Genomic DNA, 21,827 nt, shown 5'->3' with positions numbered 1-21,827 from the left:
AGACAGGGCTGCATTACATATATCTTCCCTCCTCCCCCTACCAAAACCAGTCAGACTTGTGAAAGCTCACCCATTGTTAGATTTAAAAAAAAATTATCATGCAGAGCCTGACCTTTCAGCATATAATTAAAAATTCAATGATGCAGACCTGTAGGATAAATGAAATACTAAATGTAATTTATTTCCTCAATATACCAGTAAATTCTTTACAATGTTGAGATCAACAAAGCGCATCCCATTACTAAAGTTTTGATCCCAACTGGGTGTGCCAATAAATTCCATTAGTTGCCTGGTGAGCTAACATTTTGCCTTACGGAAATCTTGCAGAAAGATTTGTGAGGTTGTTTTTTTAATGATAGCACTAGTCTTTGTGAAAGGATTTTTCCACCCTTCATTTCAGTGCCTCAAATCAAGACTGAATAAGCATTTGCTGCATGGCTTCAATGTGGAAGAAAATATAAATGTTACTAAGCAAGGCAATGCTTCAGAGGCTCTTTATTGATTTACTGCTGACTAATGGAACCTCCTTGTTCTTCAGTGGATAGGTGGGATGACAATAGTTAACATTCATATAGTACTTAAGGTTTGTACAGAGCTTTGAAAACATGAACAAAGTAAGCTTTAGTACATCCACATGAGGTAGGGAAGTGTTATACCTATTTATACATGGGGAAACTGAGGCACAGAGAGGCTAAATTAACTTGCTCGAGACCAGAATAAGCAAGTAGTCGAATCAGGATTAGAACTCAGACGTTTCTTGGACCCAGGGCTGTGCTCAGTCCATTAATCCATGCAGCCTTTGGGACAGAACATGCTAATCCAGCCACAGAGGAACATGCATAAATAAACCATGTCTAAAAGCTATCAGGCCACCTCTCGCAATGACAGAACAGAGCTGGTGTGTTTGTACAGTGTCAGCACAATGGGACCTGGTCTATGAGTACTATGGTAAGCAACTCATCCAGCAACAAGATTCCCCTGTAACTGTGGGTCTTGGTGTCATAGAACTCTTTGAGCGTGGGCATCGGCTGGACATACACAATCCATAAACCCATTTATTATTTATAACACCCCCAATAAACGAATGCGGCTTGTTCTTCAGTAACAATAAACTGTAGCACCTTGTTTGGATTTAGCGGCTACATGAATGGTCAGCTCTACTGCCCTCTGGTGACTCAGTCCTCAGAAGAATTCATCATCATTTGTATAATAAATTTCACTTGGCTTGTGTTCTATGGAAAGTAGCAAGAAAAGTTTTTAAAAACCCTTTTCCGGCTATGATTTAGAGAATTTCCTTAGGTACTGTGGCATCCAACACCCATTAATTTCATTGGGGGCTGAACATCTAAATCCCTAAAACCCGGTGGATATATTTAGTGCCACATGAATGCTGACCAGCACCGCCCAGGCAATCAATGTTTAGTACTATTGCCAGATATATCACTCCTGGGTCTCTCTCAACAGGAAAATCATACTGAAATGAGCATGGTTTTGTTAATCCAGCACTATGGTCAGAAGAGAGGAAATCCATTTTCACCCATCCCATGAGACAGAGAGGACCGCCTCTCTAGAAGTGAGCCTCCAAGCAGTCAAGTCCCATTGCTCCACCAAACCCCTACCATAGCCGACATAAACATTAAAAATCAATTTGAAAGCTGGCCAAACTGTTATTAGATACCTTTATATAATTACTGATGTCGCCATAAAATACTGCCTGTCTGCTATGCAAATTTTTAAGCGTGAATAGTTCTTCAAAGGAAATTACACCCACTAGCCCTTCAGATTAAAGTTAGTAATTTGCTATTAGGTGTCAAACTATCATTTAAAAGTATGTCATTCCAGCCTACTCCTATTGTCTAGTCTCCTTTAATTTATTAGCACAAATGCACCACTTAAGACGTGTGAGCTCTATCCAACACGATTCTCTACAGCAGGGAACTATATTCATGCTGTACTAATGGTTTTAATTTGTTTTTCTTCTTTGGCCTTTTAATACTCAGTCTTCTGCTACCAAGGAAGCATCATAATGCCCCTAATCTTTCATAGCTAGAGACCCGGGCTCAAATGTGGTTTAGTTCACAAGAGCAATGAATCTCAACCTGTGCCTGAATGTGTTTTTGCTCACATTACAAAAATCACTGTACGGCTTGACTCCAATAGCAGTCACTGTTCGGCAGAAAAGAGGAAAAAATCACTGTACAGCTTGACTCCACTAGTAGTCACTGTTTGGCACAAACGAGGAATAGGGCAGGTAATTAGGACCCCGATTCAGCAAAGCATTGAACCACGTGCTTAACATTAAGCATATGAGTAGTCCCATTGTTAAGTTAAGCATGTGCTTAACTGTTTTCTAAATAAGAACCATGGGGGGAAATTTTCACAAGTACCTACATTATGTGATCCAAAAACCCATTTTCAAAAATAACGTAGGCACTTAGGCGCCTACGGACTAAACGAGGATACTCAGAAAAGTTCATCCAAATCAACTAAAGGTATGAATTTAAAGTGGATTAATTAAACTGCATTTAGTCCCTTTGTGGACATTTTGATTCATAATTAAAGTGACCTCAAATCAGTTTACCTCAATTCACTTCCAAAGTGAATTAAAATAAACAAAATTAAGGCCACTTTAATTCTAAATCAAAGCATCCACACAAGTATTTAATTCTGTTTACCTAATCCACTTTAAATTCACACCATAAGGGAATTCAGATTAACATTTCTAAACTCCACATGTAGACAAGCCTTAAATTCATTTTTGAAAATTTTATCCCAGATCAGGATTCGGGTTCACTGGAAGAACAACATGAAGAAAATTTGTACTGAACACATCTATCTCACTTCATACTGTGATAGCATCTCCCTGTCATCAGTCTTGTAACTGTGCCTGCAGCATTAGGAAAAGTCAATATATACTTAAACCACAAATGCAATTCAGTCATTTGTCTTCAAAATATTTTAAGCAAAAATAATATGCAATAGGATGCAATTTCACTCAAGTACATGTATTATGCATTGTGAAGACCGGGTACTCATTATCTTTGAATGACAAAAGAGAAAAGAAAATTCTCAGAGGAATGCACAATGCAGTAAAATATAAATCTAGATGGAGAGAGATGTACTTAGCACCTACTCCATTACAAAACCTTTTTTTTTTAATGACTAAAAGATTAATAGTGTCACTTCTGAAAAAATAAAAGGAGACGAAGGTAGGAATGCAGAGATAGCCACACTTTTCCAGAAGTACAATGCAGTACAAGGACTAGATCCTGCTCCTGTTGGCACATTTCCCTCTGACCAATGAGAATGGAGATGGAGTACCCATATAGCATGGAGACTGGGTATGGTTGAGGGGAGAGGGCACTGGTATGGAATTCAGAAGTTATGGGTTCTATCCTTGATTCACCACTGTCCCCATGTAACTATGGGCAAGTCACTTCACCTTTCTGCCTGTTTCCTCTCTCACTCTTTGCCTGTTTTTTTCTGTTAGCTCTAATGTGTGCGTATACAGTGTCTAGCACAATGGGGCTCTGAACTCAGCTGGGGCCTCAAGGTGCTAATAACAACAATAAATCCTGAACGGTGACGACTTATTTTTATACAAGTCATCTCCTGCAAGACCATTTCACCTTGTCCCTCCAACCAATGATAATGGGACAACCCTGTGACCTGACAGCAGCTGCCTTTGAGAAATCAACTCCCACATGGGACTCGACTGCTGTCACACTCCTTAGCAGTCAGAACATTCAACAGCGGTGGCTCAGAAGATGCACATAAGCAGAATCTCAACTCTCAAGGTAAGTCGTTAAATTACTTTAAATGAAAGAAAATGGTTTAGATGCCAAAGGGATGTGGCCTGAGGATTCTACCCTCCCTCCATCTATAAGGCTGCTTCTCTGGCTGGCACATGCTGAAGGCATTAATGATGCTTTCTGTCTCTGAAGGCAGAGAACAAGGCTTGTACCATTTATGAGCCTCTGATAGTGCTTCTTGGTCCAGGACAAGTCTCAGGTACAGTTCAATAAAGGGAGGTTCTGCCTGGAGGGAACTACAGATTCACACAGGAAGGTAAACCGGCATCGCAAACGGACTGCAACTCAACCTGACTGGCAGCCCTTTGTTGTATTCTGCCTTAAGGAGGGCAGAGCTGCTGGAATATAAGACCCGGGCCTAGGGTCACGTGAACAGAATAGGGAAACCTGAACTCAAATCTGTTCTTACAACATATACTAGAACTACATTAATATACACACACATGCTTATTCCCATACATACATATGGTCACACACACACACACAGAGAAAAACACCCTCATTATTCAATCAGTTGTCTGTAAACATTCAAGTTCTGTGCCAATTGCAGTCTTTACAGACATTGCCATCAACTCACCCAGGTGCAATATATACTATCGTTTACTTCAAGGGAGTGCACAAATGTAACTGAGGGCATGAACTGGCCCGGTTTATCAAACCAGCTCCCAAAAAGGGACCCTTTCTGCTCCAACTTCTTATTATCAACACTCTAACAAACAAAGCAAACCTATCTGGAGCTCTTTGCTCAGTGCTTTGTCAGCTTGGTTAGCTAGTCAGACAAACACAACCCAAATTGGTATGTAAAAGAAATCTGAAACCTACCTGTATGTTGCCAAAGTCCACGTTCTCATAATGGAAATGTGCACACTCTGCCATCTTCGGGAAGTGGCCTTTGGTAAAGGATAACCTGAAGTACATCAAGAGCAACCCATAAGATGCACATCACTGAAACAACTGTCAGAATTGCGTGTCATGATGAAATGCAGCTAGACCATCTACATTTAAGCGCCTGACCATCCTGAAGCTAAGGGAACATACAGTGCTGCTTATTTTGATGCACTAAAGCAGTGAGGAAAGGGATTTGGTGAGGAAGGTAAACTAAACTGCGAAGTGACATTTATCATTGTCTTTTTAGGGAAACACGTGCATTCCATCACCACCAAGGCCAGTGTCTATAGGGAAGGATGCAGGGACAAGCTGTTCCACTTGCATTGGGGAAATTAATCTGTAAACAGCCTGACACAAGAGACGTATGAAAGTCAAACTTTACCTGTGAAAGGCATCACAGCCCATCAGTTCCGGGTTGATGGATCTGAGGGTGCAGAACAAATGCTATTTATCCTTTGGCTTTTTAAAATTCAGCGGTGAGGCACAATCATCTCCAAGCACCCCCAACTACAGCAATGGCTGACAGGGAGATGCTCTGGTTCTGCAACAGGATCTTCCTTCTGCTGAAGCTGCTGCAGACTCCTATAGATACTTCTGGTTGTGAGCCAATGAGATTGTCTTTATCCGGCTCACTCTTCCCACGGGAATATAAGTGGGAAGTGAGATACAGCATCTCGTTGCTCAGAAATAGAACAAAGAGCCATTTTCCCTAACAGCATCAGAGCATGATAGCTCTGAATGCACAGACCAATGCTGGTAGCTCTGGACCATCTGCCAGCACTTTAAATAAGGATGGGCGAGCCGTTTTGCCTAATTTGGACCCTATTCACAGATCATTGGTTTGAATTATGCTGAGGGAAGGCAAATGAGCATAAAAGGGAACAGAACAAGGGCAGAGAGAAAAAAACAGTTCAATGGAAAAGTAGCGTGAAAACAGCAGTGGGCAGGTACAGTGGAAAAAGAAACTGAAAAACAGAGCAGAGACACAGAGAAAAATTCTAATGAAAAATAAAGGTCATCTCAACCTGACTGGCAGCCCTTTGTTGTATTCTGCCTTAAGGAGGGCAGAGCTGCTGGAATATAAGACCCGGGCCTAGGGTCACGTGAACAGAATAGGGAAACCTGAACTCAAATCTGTTCTTACAACATATACTAGAACTACATTAATATACACACACATGCTTATTCCCATACATACATATGGTCACACACACACACACACACACACACAGAGAAAAACACCCTCATTATTCAATCAGTTGTCTGTAAACATTCAAGTTCTGTGCCAATTGCAGTCTTTACAGACATTGCCATCAACTCACCCAGGTGCAATATATACTATCGTTTACTTCAAGGGAGTGCACAAATGTAACTGAGGGCATGAACTGGCCCGGTTTATCAAACCAGCTCCCAAAAAGGGACCCTTTCTGCTCCAACTTCTTATTATCAACACTCTAACAAACAAAGCAAACCTATCTGGAGCTCTTTGCTCAGTGCTTTGTCAGCTTGGTTAGCTAGTCAGACAAACACAACCCAAATTGGTATGTAAAAGAAATCTGAAACCTACCTGTATGTTGCCAAAGTCCACGTTCTCATAATGGAAATGTGCACACTCTGCCATCTTCGGGAAGTGGCCTTTGGTAAAGGATAACCTGAAGTACATCAAGAGCAACCCATAAGATGCACATCACTGAAACAACTGTCAGAATTGCGTGTCATGATGAAATGCAGCTAGACCATCTACATTTAAGCGCCTGACCATCCTGAAGCTAAGGGAACATACAGTGCTGCTTATTTTGATGCACTAAAGCAGTGAGGAAAGGGATTTGGTGAGGAAGGTAAACTAAACTGCGAAGTGACATTTATCATTGTCTTTTTAGGGAAACACGTGCATTCCATCACCACCAAGGCCAGTGTCTATAGGGAAGGATGCAGGGACAAGCTGTTCCACTTGCATTGGGGAAATTAATCTGTAAACAGCCTGACACAAGAGACGTATGAAAGTCAAACTTTACCTGTGAAAGGCATCACAGCCCATCAGTTCCGGGTTGATGGATCTGAGGGTGCAGAACAAATGCTATTTATCCTTTGGCTTTTTAAAATTCAGCGGTGAGGCACAATCATCTCCAAGCACCCCCAACTACAGCAATGGCTGACAGGGAGATGCTCTGGTTCTGCAACAGGATCTTCCTTCTGCTGAAGCTGCTGCAGACTCCTATAGATACTTCTGGTTGTGAGCCAATGAGATTGTCTTTATCCGGCTCACTCTTCCCACGGGAATATAAGTGGGAAGTGAGATACAGCATCTCGTTGCTCAGAAATAGAACAAAGAGCCATTTTCCCTAACAGCATCAGAGCATGATAGCTCTGAATGCACAGACCAATGCTGGTAGCTCTGGACCATCTGCCAGCACTTTAAATAAGGATGGGCCGAGCCGTTTTTGCCTAATTTGGACCCTATTCACAGATCATTGGTTTGAATTATGCTGAGGGAAGGCAAATGAGCATAAAAGGGGAACAGAACAAGGGCAGAGAGAAAAAAAACAGTTCAATGGAAAAAGTAGCGTGAAAACAGCAGTGGGCAGGTACAGTGGAAAAAAGAAACTGAAAAACAGAGCAGAGACACAGAGAAAAATTCTAATGAAAAAAATAAAGGTCATCCACTTGTCCCAGTTTAGCTTTTCCTCTGTGTCAGGAGTACAGGGGAAGTATTACACTTATACCTTGCACAGGCTTGCCTTGAGCTTTTTTTGTTTTTTTTTAAATGAATCATCTTTTAGGGGGAAACCCCACGGTTTAAATGACAGCCAGAGTGAGATTCAAAATTCAAACTAGCTTTGCAACCCTTCTCCCCAAAAGCAAGTGTGTAAGGTTTACAAAACCTCCACCTCTATAAGCTTCATCCACCCCAAGCCTTAATATTTAGAGCATGCCAACCAGAAGTTTTGCTTTTCACAGGCAGCAGGTCCACACTGCTCTGATAAGGAGACTACCAGAAATCCTTTAGTGCTAACGGCCTGGCTTCTGGATGCATTGGGGCTCTACTGCACTATGACAGTCTTGAGCACAGCTAGAATCACAGAAGTTAGAGCACAGATGACAGAAAAGCTACAGAATTAACTCACAAAATAAACGCATTGCTCTTACTTTTTCACATTCTTCACTTTCATGCTCGCTGTGCTGCCGCACGTCCGAAGTGGCAGCTCCCCTGGAATCTCAGGGATATCTGCACCTCTCGCCTACACATACACACACACAAAAAAAAAAGGGAGGAAAGAGAAACGTTACATTTGATCGAACATTACACTTTGGTGCCTCCAACACTAGATAAATACATGCACTGTCTGTGCAATTCTCACGTATGCATGCAAGACATACTTTAGTAACTTGCAGCACAGAAAGAATGAATCCAGGGATTCCAAACTAAAATATGGTTAGCTGCTTACATACAACCTTGCTAATTCTCACTAATTACTGGGAGAGCCAATGCATTATAGACCCAAAGAATAAGAGGGAAAAGGATGAGATTTTCAAAACTAGCACCCTAACTTTAGGCTTCCAAGACCACATTTAGGCTCCTAATTAAGCTTCTTGACTTCCAACACCGCTGAAGCTGCTTGGTACCCAGCACTGTTGAAAATTAGGTTAGCTACTTGTGTGCCTAAATATGGAAGAATTTTTTGAAATACTTAAAAAAATCTGGGCCTAAGCAAACAAATATATTAAAAAAAATTCCATGAATCAATAATAAAAGAGGCAATGAAAAGGCATCACAAAATTTACATCTGTGTTATTCTGTGGGTGGCAGAAGCTTTCAATTTATGTGATGGTTTAACATTCATAATCTTCTATCCATACCCATTCCAGACACTTAATTTTCCTACTCTGTCATCTAATGGCATTTCAGTCCTGAAAAGAAAGAGTGAAATGTACATGTAATATTTTGCTCCACTCATGCGGATAAATGTGAGTTGTATCTGTGCCATTCAGTTCTCATCTTAGCCTCCCTCAAAAAATGTTGATGTTATTTAAGACCTAAGTTACCTTGCAAGTTCTCGATACATCACGTAGCTTACACTGGATAATTAAGAGCTTCCTGGGTATATACATACAGGAATTGAAATCATTTTGTTTTAACAGAGCTGTTTTCCATAATGGTTTGCCAATTTTACATGATTTCTAATACAGCTCTACCTCAATATAATGCTGTCCTCGGGAGCCAAAAAATATTACCGTGTTATAGGTGAAACCATGTTATATCGAACTTGCTTTGATCCGCTGGAGTGCGCAGCCCCCCCCTCCCCCCGGAGCACTGCTTTACCACGTTATATCTGAATTCGTGTTATATTGGGTGGCGTTATAACGAGGTAGAAGTGTACCATATAAATGATCTTTTACATCCCAGACAAATCAAAAGGTATGTTTGTGGGTGGGATTTCTGTTTAATTTATATTTCAGTAAGATACAAATGTATAGCACAGAGTCACAAAGTTGTTCACCTGGGGAAGAATTTCACCTTTATGTGTTGTGGCTTTGATTATTTGAAATATCTCAGGATCAAAAACATTTAACTCACAGACCTGGTGCTCAGAAAGTCCTCCATGAGGATGTTCATTGGTCCAGAAATTTACATAGGAAACAGGGCTGACACATTCATTTTGCTATTTGCAATAACCATCCATACATTTTTAAATAGATTTTGTTCATATTTTAATGCTAGATGCTAGACAGACATTAAGGAGTTCCAATGAGGTCAGGAGAAACTGGAATTATTTTTAATGTTATCAGAGAACCAAATTCTCTTTCAACTTTACATTCCAGTTTTCTTCTCATGTTCTCTCTATATTTAACAGATAAAAATAAAATTAAAACATGTACCTGTCTATATCATTCTGTGTAGTACTATTTCATATTAACCTTTTTATTCTCACTATAGGGAAGACTGTTTATGTACCAAGCCATGGGCAAATGGGTTACTCCAGCTTTAATTATACCTGTGTGTATATTCTGCGCCCCCACGCCCCGGATAGTTCCCGTATGCTCTGCGACCTATCAAGAAGAGAAATTCCCACCTTGGCTATTTAATAGAGATGGGTCCCTTTCTCAAAATCCAGATTGACTGGAAATATGCCATAATTCAGGAGGTTTGGCACCCACGGCTTTGGTGTAGCCCTAAGCCCTATCATTAGCTTTTAAATCTTTAAAAATTGTTTTCACTGAAGAAAAATGAATGAAGTGGCACAGACATACACAGCACCTTACAGCCCATTTAACATGTCCCTGCCCTGAGCAGTTTCCCATATAAATAAGGATGTAACAGAGTGATGGATAGCAATAAACAATGCTAGGACTGGGGCTACAACAGCAAAAGGTCACAAGAAGCCCAATTTTCCTCCTCACTTGCAGCAGGCTAAATTGGGAGTATCTCCACTGAAGGCCATGGAAAAAATATATGTTTAAGAGTGAGGAGAATCAGGCCTGAGTGGTGCTCATTGTTACACAGAATTTTCTATATATCTATATAAGAGAAGTACAATGGTCCACAGGTTAGGGCACCAGCCTAGGACTTGAGAAACTTGGGTTCAACTCCCTGCTCTGCTAGAGACTTCCTGTGTGACCTTGGGCAAATCACTTAGCCTCTCTGTGCCTCAGGTTTCCATCTGTAAAATGGATATAATAGCAGTGCCCTACTTTAGAGGTGTTGTGAGGATAAACACGTTAAAAACAGTGAGGAACCACAGAGCTGAGGTCTATATAAGTACAAGCCAATGGGAGTGTTTCAATTTACTTGCATGGGTTTTAGGCTGGGCCCATAATGGGAAGGGGAGGGAACCAGTTATGTCCAAGTCAACAGAGAGGGCAAGGACAAAGCAATGATCCTTGGTCTTGGACGGGAGCAGCTCATTAGTGACCATGGCAAGAGCAGTGGAGAGAGCCCAGTGCAGAATGCAGACGTCAGATACAGTATTTCCTGCTTCACATACAAAACTATAAAACAGGAGTGGTGTCCAAAACAATGGCTGGCATAGAGATGGTAATGCAGGCACTTCAATTTACCTTTTCTCAGAAGGCAAGAACAACAGGGACACTGAGTGAAACCGATTCACCAATGTTGGGAGTAGATGGACCAGTGCTCTGCTCCAGAATGCCATTCTTATATTCCTAAACATGTCCGCAGAGAGGTCTCTGACCAGAGCTGAACAGCTGCCAGAAGTTATTAAGTTTAATAGAGAGGAAGTGTACAGTGTGATTTACAAACATGGGAAAAGACATGGCCTTTGCCCCAAAGAGACCATTATAATTCAAAGTAATGGCACACTATATGGTATACGAAACTCACAAGACTCAGTTTCAGACAAATCTTCCCAATAACATTGGTGTTGCCATTACAGATCAGGTTAGGGGCCTACCCTTGCACAGTACCCTGCAGCTACCATTCGCCAACACCTGAAGCTTCAGAGAAAAGCAGGCAACCTCCATGAAGCACCTTGTCAAATTGTGCAGTACCATAAATGGGATGTGGGAAAGGGGATCGTTCTTGTCCCCTTCAAGAAACCAATCATCTCTGACCAAGGGGGATAAAATCTGATCGCCTCTGCGAACAGCTGAAAAATGATTACTCAGAAGTATCCACCATCCATTACTTGATTTCTTTTTTAAATAAGAGGTCTATGCAACAAGGATAAGGACTTTAAGCAACGGGGTGAAATCCCTGAGGGCTCACGTAGGACTTAAGTGGTGTACAGGTTCTCCCCACAGAGTCAAATTCCACTCTAGTTGCATTAAGCACTGCCCTGGAAAGCGAAGGGTTACTGCAATTAAGAACGACGCCTCCTCCACCTTTGGGCACTATTGATTTAAACTGGAGCTGAAGACATTCAGCTCTTCTCATAACTGAGCTTTTGATAGCCTAAGCAATATTTTAACACCATTGTCTCACAAAGAGTTTATGTGTAAAACATCCAGTACACGTCGCAGAAAAACAAGTACAATATTTAATTCCTTAAATAAGGCAATCCCTGACCTATCTGCATTTAATTACAATTAATTTGGTCAATAGTGTTAAAAAAACACTTGAGGGTCTCATTGTGAATTCCAGTGTTAAGAAGACAGCCAATGCAATATATGTTATCGCTCTTTTACATAATACAATAACTAACTACAGCAATAAATGAGCCATTCCTGTGAGCATTTTTTAGGTAGAGCCTGAAATATATTGCCTGCCTTGATTTCCATGGAAAGGAACTTTTCTGGGATGAAAGATAATTTTCCATCTCCCATTCGCAGTAGAAGCTGGTGCCATGTGAAACCAGGTAAGTGAAACTGACAGGAAAAGATGTGCTCAGAGCCAAACAACAGCAGTAGATAAAGATCACCCTCTGTCGGACTCAAAGCAGAGTAGGCAAAGCACACAGCACAGAACACTTCAGAGCCAGCATTTATCTTTGGAAAACTCATCTTGCTCTCTCCCTTCCCAACTGAATTATGTTCAAATCATACTGGAAAAAGATCCATGTCTCTCTCTATCCCATCGGTGTTTATTCATTTAGATGGTCCACAATGAGATACAATACATCTTTTTTCAGTGTTAAAATCAAGGGTTTGCTGCAGAAAAGCAACCCAGTGGGCTCACAGAGAAATCTTAAATCAGGAAGCATTAGTGGGATGATGGTTCTCATCCATGTCAGAAGTTACTACTGGAAGTACTGCCAGAAAAAAGAAAGTTTGGTTGATGGAAGAAGAAAAATGGAGATAAATAATAACAACATGTACTTATTGCAATTATATAACTGTGTGCCTCACAAATAAATGCAATTACTTTCCATCCCAAACATGCACACATTGAAGTTCCCATTATCAGTTTACACTTGTTTTGCTCTGAAACCTTTCATGGAAATCGTCATCCTAAATTATTTTTATCTCCGAATATAAACAAAATCCACTACAAAGGAATTTGTCATCTTTTGTGCTCCTTGTCACAGTAATTTGTTTTTAAATATCATTTTGAAACAGCTGAATTCTTTACATTTGAAAATTAGCTAGCGACCCGCTGCAGCTGCTACTTTTCATTTCTTATTTTTTATGCATCGGTGTCCTGTGGAAAACTAGGAACTGCATAATCAATCTGCTTATGCAAATTATTTACTCCAATTCTCATGGCTAAATGTCACTGCTGTTTCAATCTGCATTGGTCCAAAACAAGTTAAACAAGCTAGGGCCTGATCCAAAGCCCACTCTATTGATTTCTATGGGTTCTGAAGCAAGCCTTTCCATGGCATGAGAGTGGTTTTAACTAGAGGCAATCGGGAACTTTCCAACAAACATTTTTCCATTAGGTCGAGGATGGAATTTCTAGTCAAAACCAGAGAGACCCTGCCATACCTGCCAATGGCCCAAGCAGTTGGGGAGCTTAGCTACTACGTGGACAGGACAGGTGCAAGTCCCTGCTCTGCCTGCCTCTCTCTCTGGCCCACTGAAGAGTTAATTATTTATATACAACAGGAGAGATTGAGGGAGTGACTACAACTTGGGGGTTAGGGAACTTCCCTCACGTGGGATAAAGCAGGGAAAGCAAGGATTTGAACCTGAGGTCCCCCTATTCCAAGCAAGTGCCCTAACCACTTAGTTGAGGGCTGTTGGGAGGGAGAATGGAACATGCATCTCACCCTGCCCCCTCCCCCAACAATTTTTGAGGTCTCAGTTTCATCCTGATGCAGAACAAAAGCCAACACTGAAATTTTTTACCAATAACATTTTTTAAGTTAAACCCAGAACTAAAACATTCACATGGCATAAGATGTTGTTCATACTCTCAAAACCCATGCATTCACCATAAACAACTGGGCCAATATTTTCAAACTTTGGGTGCCTTAAGTTAGGCACTTACGGCCATATTTAGGCATAGATATGCTTTTGAAAAGGCTAACCTATGTGATTTAGTATCAGAGGGGTAGCCGTGTTAGTCTATAAGGTGCCACAGAATTCTTTGCTGCTTTTACAGATCCAGACTAACAGACGTTAGTTAACTAACGTCTGTTAGTCTATAAGGTGCCACAGAATTCTTTGCTGCTATGTGATTTAGATGCCTAAATCCACCTGGAAGTCAATGAGACTTAAACACTTAGGTCACTTGGGTGCATTGGAAAATGTTACTCCTAAATTCAGTGAGCACCATGGGGTTACAGCATTTGTAATATTCACTTCCTGAGTTGCCTCATTTTCAGCACCCAGGTTTGAAATGTTTGGCCTTGATATCTGCAATCGTTATTTAGCGTAGCTGAAGTGAAATTTAAATGACACAAAAACTCTCAGGCATAAATAATTTAAATCCAACAAGTTCACAGCATACCAGAGCATGAAAGGGTTCTCGCTCAAAACAAACCTGACTGGGTTTATCAGAAAACGTTCCTTTCAAGCACAGAAGACAAGACGCCAGATTTGCTAATACAAGTAAAATTAGAGAACAGTCTGATAAAAGCGTTTCAGCATTGGCAACAGTTAACAAGGTGGCACAAAGGGATTCAAAGCCTCCCCTAGCATATGGGAGTGCCCAGCATGGACAGAAGCAGCTCCTACATCTCCCTCCCTGCAGACCCTGGTGCAGGCGCATGTTGCAGGTGTGGAGGGGCAGGGCAAGCGGAAAGGTTGGAGAACAAAGCTCTCCAGGAATTGTCAGCTGCTGTATTGGTGCCTAGGGCAGATTGTCTCCAGGCTACTCTATGCCACCCTGGGGCTTAGCAGAGAATGAGGGAGTTGTAACCGGTTTCCTGAGATTTGCTCAGCAGAGAATCAGGGAGGGGTAACCAGCTTCCTAAAATTTGCTCCTCCCACACTCCACGCTCTGCTGTGCACAGTGTAACCTCAAGGTGGAATTGTGACGTGTGTTCTTCAAAGAAAATTGTAAATATTACCTTTGAATGTTAGTCTACTTTGATGACCAAGTAACCGTGCCATCCTGTTATCAGAATATTTGTCCCCACTTTCTCTTTTACAGTCTGAACTTGCAGTGTCAAGTCTGAATCCTGCAAACTATACATATTCTTAGTCCCACTGAGTTCCATGGAGCTACTCCTACCTGTGCAGAGCTCACCGCAAGCCCTATGCACCACTTTGAGCTGATCCTCTGTGCAGCTTCCAAAAGGGGAGGAAAAATGGATTTCCAACTTCAGTCTGTTTGCAAAACTTCATTGGATTTAGATGCTATTCATGGCCTGATCAGCAGAGTGCAGCAGTTGCACACTGAAGAATCACTTACAGCTATACAGAACTGCTAACCAAGGGCTCTCTTCTGGCACAAGAGCATAATTGTGTAATCTAGTGCACCCTCACACAGAAAAGAATGGGGCCCCACACTGCAGTTAGAAAGGATTAAATACATTTCACATTCCAGATACAGCAAGTAGGGACTGAAGGTCCTGATATACTCTTTAATTACAGCAACTCATGCCACTTTGTGCAGAGAAATAGCCGTGAGAACTTAGTGCAGGTCACAAAAGCGTTTTCAGGAATGAATAAAGGATTGTGAACTCTGTCAAACTGTTACCAAAAAACAAGCTACTCTACAAAAAAAAAATCAGTATTATTAAATCTTCTCCTTGTTCCTCACCCAATGCAGAGTTCTTGATCCCCACTGCACAAAGGCATGAAAAGGTCTAGTTATGTCACACTGGGAAGCCACGTTTCTTGTGTTTTTTAAAGCAGAGCGAGAAATTCTTCTCAGTTTAATTGGAGAATGTGTTGTCTCGCTGATTAAGACACAAGACTGGAGATTCAGGGAGACATGGGATCGGTTCTCAGTTCTGTCACAGAATTATTACATCGCCTTGGGAAAGCCACGAAAATAGCATAGCCAAAGTCGACGTACTAAGAGCTACTTACCGCATGCATCCGACGAAGTGGGTATTCACCCACGAAAGCTCATGCTCCAAAACGTCTGTTAGTCTATAAGGTGCCACAAGACTCTTTGCTGCTTTTACAGATCCAGAGTAACACGGCTACCCCTCTGATACTACTTACCGCAGTGTCTTTGCTGCAGTAGGTCGAATGCTGCCGCTCCCCCGTTGACTACGCCTACACTTCTCGCTACAGTAGAGTACTGGAGTCGACGGGAGAGCACTCGACGGCCAATTTAAATCAACCCCCGCTGGATCAATCGCTCCTGAGGTAAGTGTAGACATGCTCTAAGAGACCCCACAAGGATGTTATAGGGTCACAGTCATCGATGTCTCTTGAAGTACTTTTGAGTTCTTGGATAGAATGACCCGACAGTGTGAAAAGTGCAAGAGTGTGTGTGTGTAAAATAGACACCTATGTATGACAAAGCCCCAAATATCAGGACTGTCCCTATAAAATCGGGACATCTGGTCACTCTATTTTTGGATGAAAGGCACTGGAGAAATGCAAATATTACTATTTATTTGTGGACAGTTATTCCTACAATGGGACAACCCTTTTGCTCAAGAGAATAAAGAGAGCAATTCAGCTGCCTGTGCCTCTTCTAAAGCTCGTAATGGATGAGAGAAATATGATAGAAAAGAGCTAGTGAAAGAAGGGGTGGTGCCTGCTGTCAGTACAGTGCATCAACTCTGAACACTGCCAATTCTGGCACTCAGAAACTAAGATTTAAAAAAAAATTTTTTTTGATTTGTATTATTTTTGGAGTTTAGAATGTTCAACTGCATTTTTCACATTCTTTGTCACTGTGGTTGAATTTTTTTAGCCGATAATTATTGCATGGTATACTTTACAGTGAATTATTCTCTTTCAAGGACTACACAGGATGTATTTTCCCATTCCTAGCATCTTCTCTCCAAAGATAGACTTTTAAATACTACCACAAGCAGGCAAATTTTAAGGAATGCGCCTATCTTCAGAGCAGCAGTGGTATTTTGGATGAGGAGCTGGGTCATTCATTTATCATTTACTGGCCTCATGTACCTCTACAGGTTATGAAAAACGTAGCTCACACTCACTCATGGTTATTCATCTCATTCTTCAGTTGGAGTTTTCAGCATATATTGATCTGCTCTGCATATATGTCACTAAAAGCAAGGATCCAGTGCTCTGGGCCTAAGGATAGTATGTAATAAAAGTCCTGGAAATGGAGCCTGTCATGCAGAGTGACATATGCTGCAGCACCTCCGAACACACCCTTGCACGGTATGTGAAATTCATCCTTGTACAGAGGGCCAGCATAAGACTTACACAAAATTTAAGTCCCACTTAGTGGGACTCAAATGATGCATAGGTTTTCTGCTGGCCTTCTACACGGGGGTGAATTTCATCTGTACTGTGGTGGTTCTTCCCAACAAGAAGTCCCACACTTGCATTTCCTATCTGTTATTTCATAGATGAGGTTTGTTTTTTCAAAGAGACAACAGATGCACCAAGCCAAATGACTGGTTAGCTCCTAAGGACAACATGAGCATGATAACTACCTGGGAGCCTTAAGGTTGGATCTGACACTGCTCTGGAGAGGCTACAGTGAGAACCCTTTATTACCATTCACAAAGAAGAGTTTAACACAGGGAGCTGCATACAGTACACTGCCCTACTTAACAATATATTGGCTAAGGAATGTACTTTAAGAAACAAAAACCTCACATACAATATGCGTGGGAAAGGCAGCCAGGGTTAAAGTCTTCTGTACAGCTTACAGAATGTATCTGAGAACAAACCACAGGGAACAGAACATCCAATGAACATCATGCCTTGATTTCAGTTACTCACTATTTAAATAAAAAAAAAACGCTGTTAAGAGGACAATTTCTATAGTCAATTGATTTACTTCAGTTTAAATACAAAAGAACTAGGGAGGCTTTGGGTTGTTGTGCTGAAATACAATTTCTTTTACATGGAAAAAGAATCAAATTACTGGGCTGAAGTCAGCTCGGAACAAACAGTTGAAACTTTAGTGGATGTCCCTTGGTCGTATTCAGTGATGATGTAAATGGCAATGAGTAAGATGGTCATAAATGGTGTGTCTACAAACCAAGTGATTTGGATACGCAGTAGGGGGAGAGAAGGGGCAGAAGCTGGGATGGCAGAAGGAAAAGCAATTTATACTCAACCCTGTCATATGCTTCTGCCACTGAGAGCAAAACTGGGCCCAGATTTTGACTTCCATGGGAGTTGCAGGCACTTTAAATAGATTCTGAATGCACAACTGGTGTAAGATCCATTTATTTTGCACACCTGAATGTCACAGCAACGTAAGTTATATACACACACCAATAACATGCCATTAACCATCCACAAGGTTCTGAATAGCAGAAGTTAAACTGACCAGAGTTTAATTAACTTAATTTTACTGCTGCTTGGGAAAGCTAAGAGCAGCAACAGAGGCTGTAGTGGTGTCAGCAGAATCAGGAAGGCAGCTAGCAACATTTTGTTCATTTGTTTTTTTTTGTTTGTTTTTTTTAAATGAAAACTGGGATTCTCCAGAAACTGATGGCTTAGCCCTTTAATCCTCCAAGGAAATTCTCCTTCTCTCCTGCAGAGACTAGATTTTTAAGAGTTTTAAATCATGGACCTTTTCGACCATGCATCTCCCGCATGTTTAGACTACAGCACCAAGAGGCTGAGGTAAAACCAGGCTAGCCCTAAAATGTACGTAGCTGTAATACAGTATGTCATATCCAGTTTCAGTAACCAATAGTACTCAGCTGACCACATATAAACAGAAGGAAAAATGCTGTACGACAAACTAAGAATTAATAGTTACAATTGTTCTCTAACAATGCCAAAGTCTCACTAGATGCTTTCAAGCAGAGCAGTAATTTCTTGTTTGCAGTTTAGGCCACATACTAGAACAAGAGGAAATTCAGAACCAAAAGTTCCCCTTCTCTCTAGCTCTCAGCTTGTTTGAAACAGAATGATCAAGACATTTGTGAGGATGTATGGCCAGATTGTAGTATGAGTGTCTGAGAGAGATGACTGTATTGGGGTAGGACAAAATCTTAGGACCAAATCTGTTCTGAGGTACACTGATATAACCCTAGAGTAACTCCGTTTAAACCACTGGAGTTACTCCAGATTTGCACTGGCATAATTTTAAGTAAAATTTGACTCATATGCCCTACTTCTGATCTCACTTATACCAGTGTAAACTAGATTTAACTCTTCTCCTGATACACCAATACAAGATCATTATGAGGTCTTTAGGCTGAGATTTTCAAAAGTGCTCAGCACTTTGAATTAGTGGGATTTTTACCATTGAGTCCAACAGCAGCAGCATTAGGCAAACATCAAGCCTTTTCAAAAATCCCACACTTTATATGTGAATGGTTTGATTTCCACTTGGGAAGTGACCAAGTGGAAAGCCAAAGGCAAAGGTAAAGGGGCAGGGCTGCAATTTTAAGAGAATCCTGAGCGTACCATGAGATGGGCCCCCCTGTGGCCACACACACAGAGTCCTCTGGTGGTTGATATTGCTAGGCTCCGCTAGAGCATGGGTTCTTGAGAGTTAGCATTCCACTCAGATGCAAGGGCAGTTCACACCTCACCGAGCTATTATTTCAGAACACCTCCAGACATGTAGTGCCTATGCCTTAATACAGACCTGGGTAAAGGAACTAAATGATACACAACTTGGTCTGCAGGGTGAATCTGATCAAGCAGCTTAAAAACTCTGATGAATGGAAAAGCCTGGCAGCACGGTCCACGCCAACTTTGTTACTAAAACTCTATGACCAACACAAAGAAATTAAGGCTATTACATGAAAGTTATCCCCGGGATTGTGCTCAAAATCCTCCACAACTACATTATCTGTACAAACATCTACCAAGATAGCTTGCCCACTTTACAATATGTACCACTATGCAAAATTACACCACCACCACAACTGGCAAAAACCTAGTAAGGGAGTGTTAAACTGAATGTATTGGACAATAGTTCCAATTAAAGATCTCCATAACTTTCAGTGGCTAATTAATTGTTTTACAATTGACCGTTGTTGAATCATGCCAGAGAATGAATTCTTCCTACTAAGAGTGGTTTATTGATTTTTTTTTTTTGTAAATGCTGCAAATGTATTAACAGTGATTCAGAAACTGCTCTCTGCCTCTTTCTGCACTCTCTGGATGTATTTCAAGTGCTAAATAGAATATTCAAGCTTGAAGCCATTACAAAATACTGAACTTCCCCACCACAGTTGAATTGCAATTAAGATCCATCCCTAGGTTTGGAAAATAAATAAGAGAAAGTTAAACATCATCTTTTCATGATTTGTCAAAGGACGTTGATTTTTAAAAAGGTTCCTTATAAAGAAGCCAATTTCTTCAACTCCCACATAGATTTCTTTTTCTTCTAAGCAATCTAGTGCTGGTGAAAACTGATTGACAGCCCTAGAAATCTAGAGTTTACCTAGCAAGGAAGCACAGCTTGTTAGACAATTGCAGCATTTCCCACACTGCAGCATTACAAGGTGCCTAAAGAGGGACCATCTCCAAAGGTGAGAGGATAGTTCATTCTCCAATGTTAATCCCATCCTTTGCACCTTGAATCATGACAGATGTGTCCCAACTCAGGTTGTTGTCACCCGTAAGAAACTGGGCTGAGACACAGAGAGCAACCATAAGATGCTCAATATACAACAGAGACCTATGAAAGGATCTGTATTTTAATGCAAAGATTCTAACACACAAACATCATAAAGACAAGGTGGTTGAAGCAGTATCTTTTACTGGACCAACTTCTGTTGGTGAGAGTTGGTCCAATAAAAGATATGTCACCCATCTTGTCTCTCTAATACTCTGGACTGACATGGCTACAACTACACTGCATACACAAACATCATGAAATTCGGAGCCTCAGTTCCCACACTACTCATAACTGGGCCTTCCTTGCCAAATTAGTTAATATGGAAATTATGCATGCCGTTTAGTAGAGCAGTATATGTACAGTACCATATGCATAGGCACATTTTGCATAATGCACATTAAAACACTTTTATGCCTTTGTACACACTGTGGCAGAGGATTATCGGTGTCGTGGCAACCTTAGCTTTGAATTATAAGAGTGCATTCAAAATTTCAGCGCAGTACCATCATTTGTTTGTTTATTTGCCTCTTTAAAACTAAAAGGGAAGAGTTGCCGGTGCTGTTATGCAAACACATGACCCCAACTATCTAACATTGCAAGAGACTGCATTTACTGCAGTGCACGGTTGTTCATTCCAAGACAGACACTGGTGCACCATGGGCTTACGTAGCACATGTCCATGAGGGCAAAAGACCTTGAATGGCCACCCAGCTTTGCTTATTTCTAGGTGCAAAGATCCACATAAATGACAAAAGATAGGTGACCAGCACATTAGCAATAAGACAGATGAGAAAGAGAAAACATCTGACAAAGAAAAACATTTCTGGCAGAACTTTAATAGACATTGTTACCTTTAAAGGGGGTACCTTCCCTAATCACAGAAGCCTTCCTTTACACCCTCCCTTTCAAAGCATTTCACATTCACAGCCATCTCCAAGTCAAATTCTTCTTCTTAACAACGATCCTGCCAGTGTCAGCAGGACAAAACTTAAGTTAGAATCATAGAATCATAGAATTCAAGATCAGAAGGGACCATTATGATCATCTAGTCTGACCTCCTGCAAGATGCAGGCCACATAAGCCGATCCACCCACTCCTTAGCAAGCGACCCCTGCCCCATGCTTCGGAGGAAGGCGAAAAACCTCCAGGGCCATTGCCAATCTTCCCTGGAGGAAAATTCCTTCCCGACCCCAAATATGGCGGTCAGCTGAACCCCGAGCATGCGGGCAAGACTCTCCAGCCAAACCCTCTGGAAAAGGTTATATCATACCATTGACCCATTGTACTATTTACCAGTGTGGCACTTAATTGACCTATTGACTAAGCCCGTTATCCTATCATACCATCCCCTCCATAAACTTATCTAGCTTAATCTTAAAGTCATGGAGGTCCTTCGCCCCCACTGTTTCCCTCGGTAGGCTGTTCCAGTATTGCACTCCCCTGATGGTTAGAAACCTTCGTCTAATTTCAAGCCTGAATTTCCTGACTGACAGTTTATATCCGTTCGTCCTCGTGTCCACATTAGCACTGAGCTGAAACTACTTCCATGTTGAATGGAAATTCCTTATTAATTGCTGAGCTTTGGG

General features: G+C 41.3%; 2 protein-coding genes across 3 annotated transcripts in view; both read right to left on the bottom strand.

The window, feature by feature from the left end:
- The window catches only part of ARHGAP32 (Rho GTPase activating protein 32), a 190,079-nt gene extending 184,961 nt beyond the window's left edge, over window positions 1–5,118 (bottom strand). For both annotated transcript variants that reach the window (XM_039496377.1, XM_039496378.1), the window contains exons 1-2: window positions 5,083–5,118; window positions 4,635–4,719 (exon numbers count right to left, since the gene is read on the bottom strand). In XM_039496377.1, coding sequence (XP_039352311.1) covers window positions 4,635–4,719; window positions 5,083–5,105 — 108 coding nt within the window. In that variant the 5' untranslated portion in view covers window positions 5,106–5,118. The remainder of the gene's footprint in view (window positions 1–4,634; window positions 4,720–5,082) is intronic.
- Window positions 5,119–6,210: 1,092 nt separating this feature from the next.
- LOC120375913 (rho GTPase-activating protein 32-like) overlaps window positions 6,211–21,827 on the bottom strand; it is a 206,995-nt gene continuing 191,378 nt past the window's right edge. Inside the window, exons 3-5 of the mRNA XM_039496934.1 lie at window positions 7,848–7,939; window positions 6,716–6,757; window positions 6,211–6,352 (exon numbers count right to left, since the gene is read on the bottom strand). Coding sequence (XP_039352868.1) covers window positions 6,211–6,352; window positions 6,716–6,757; window positions 7,848–7,939 — 276 coding nt within the window. The remainder of the gene's footprint in view (window positions 6,353–6,715; window positions 6,758–7,847; window positions 7,940–21,827) is intronic.

The sequence above is a fragment of the Mauremys reevesii genome, linkage group 12 (genome assembly GCF_016161935.1).
Source record: "Mauremys reevesii isolate NIE-2019 linkage group 12, ASM1616193v1, whole genome shotgun sequence".
In the NCBI taxonomy this organism is placed as follows: Eukaryota; Metazoa; Chordata; order Testudines; family Geoemydidae; genus Mauremys; species Mauremys reevesii.
This window is presented reverse-complemented; position numbering and strand designations above follow the sequence as displayed.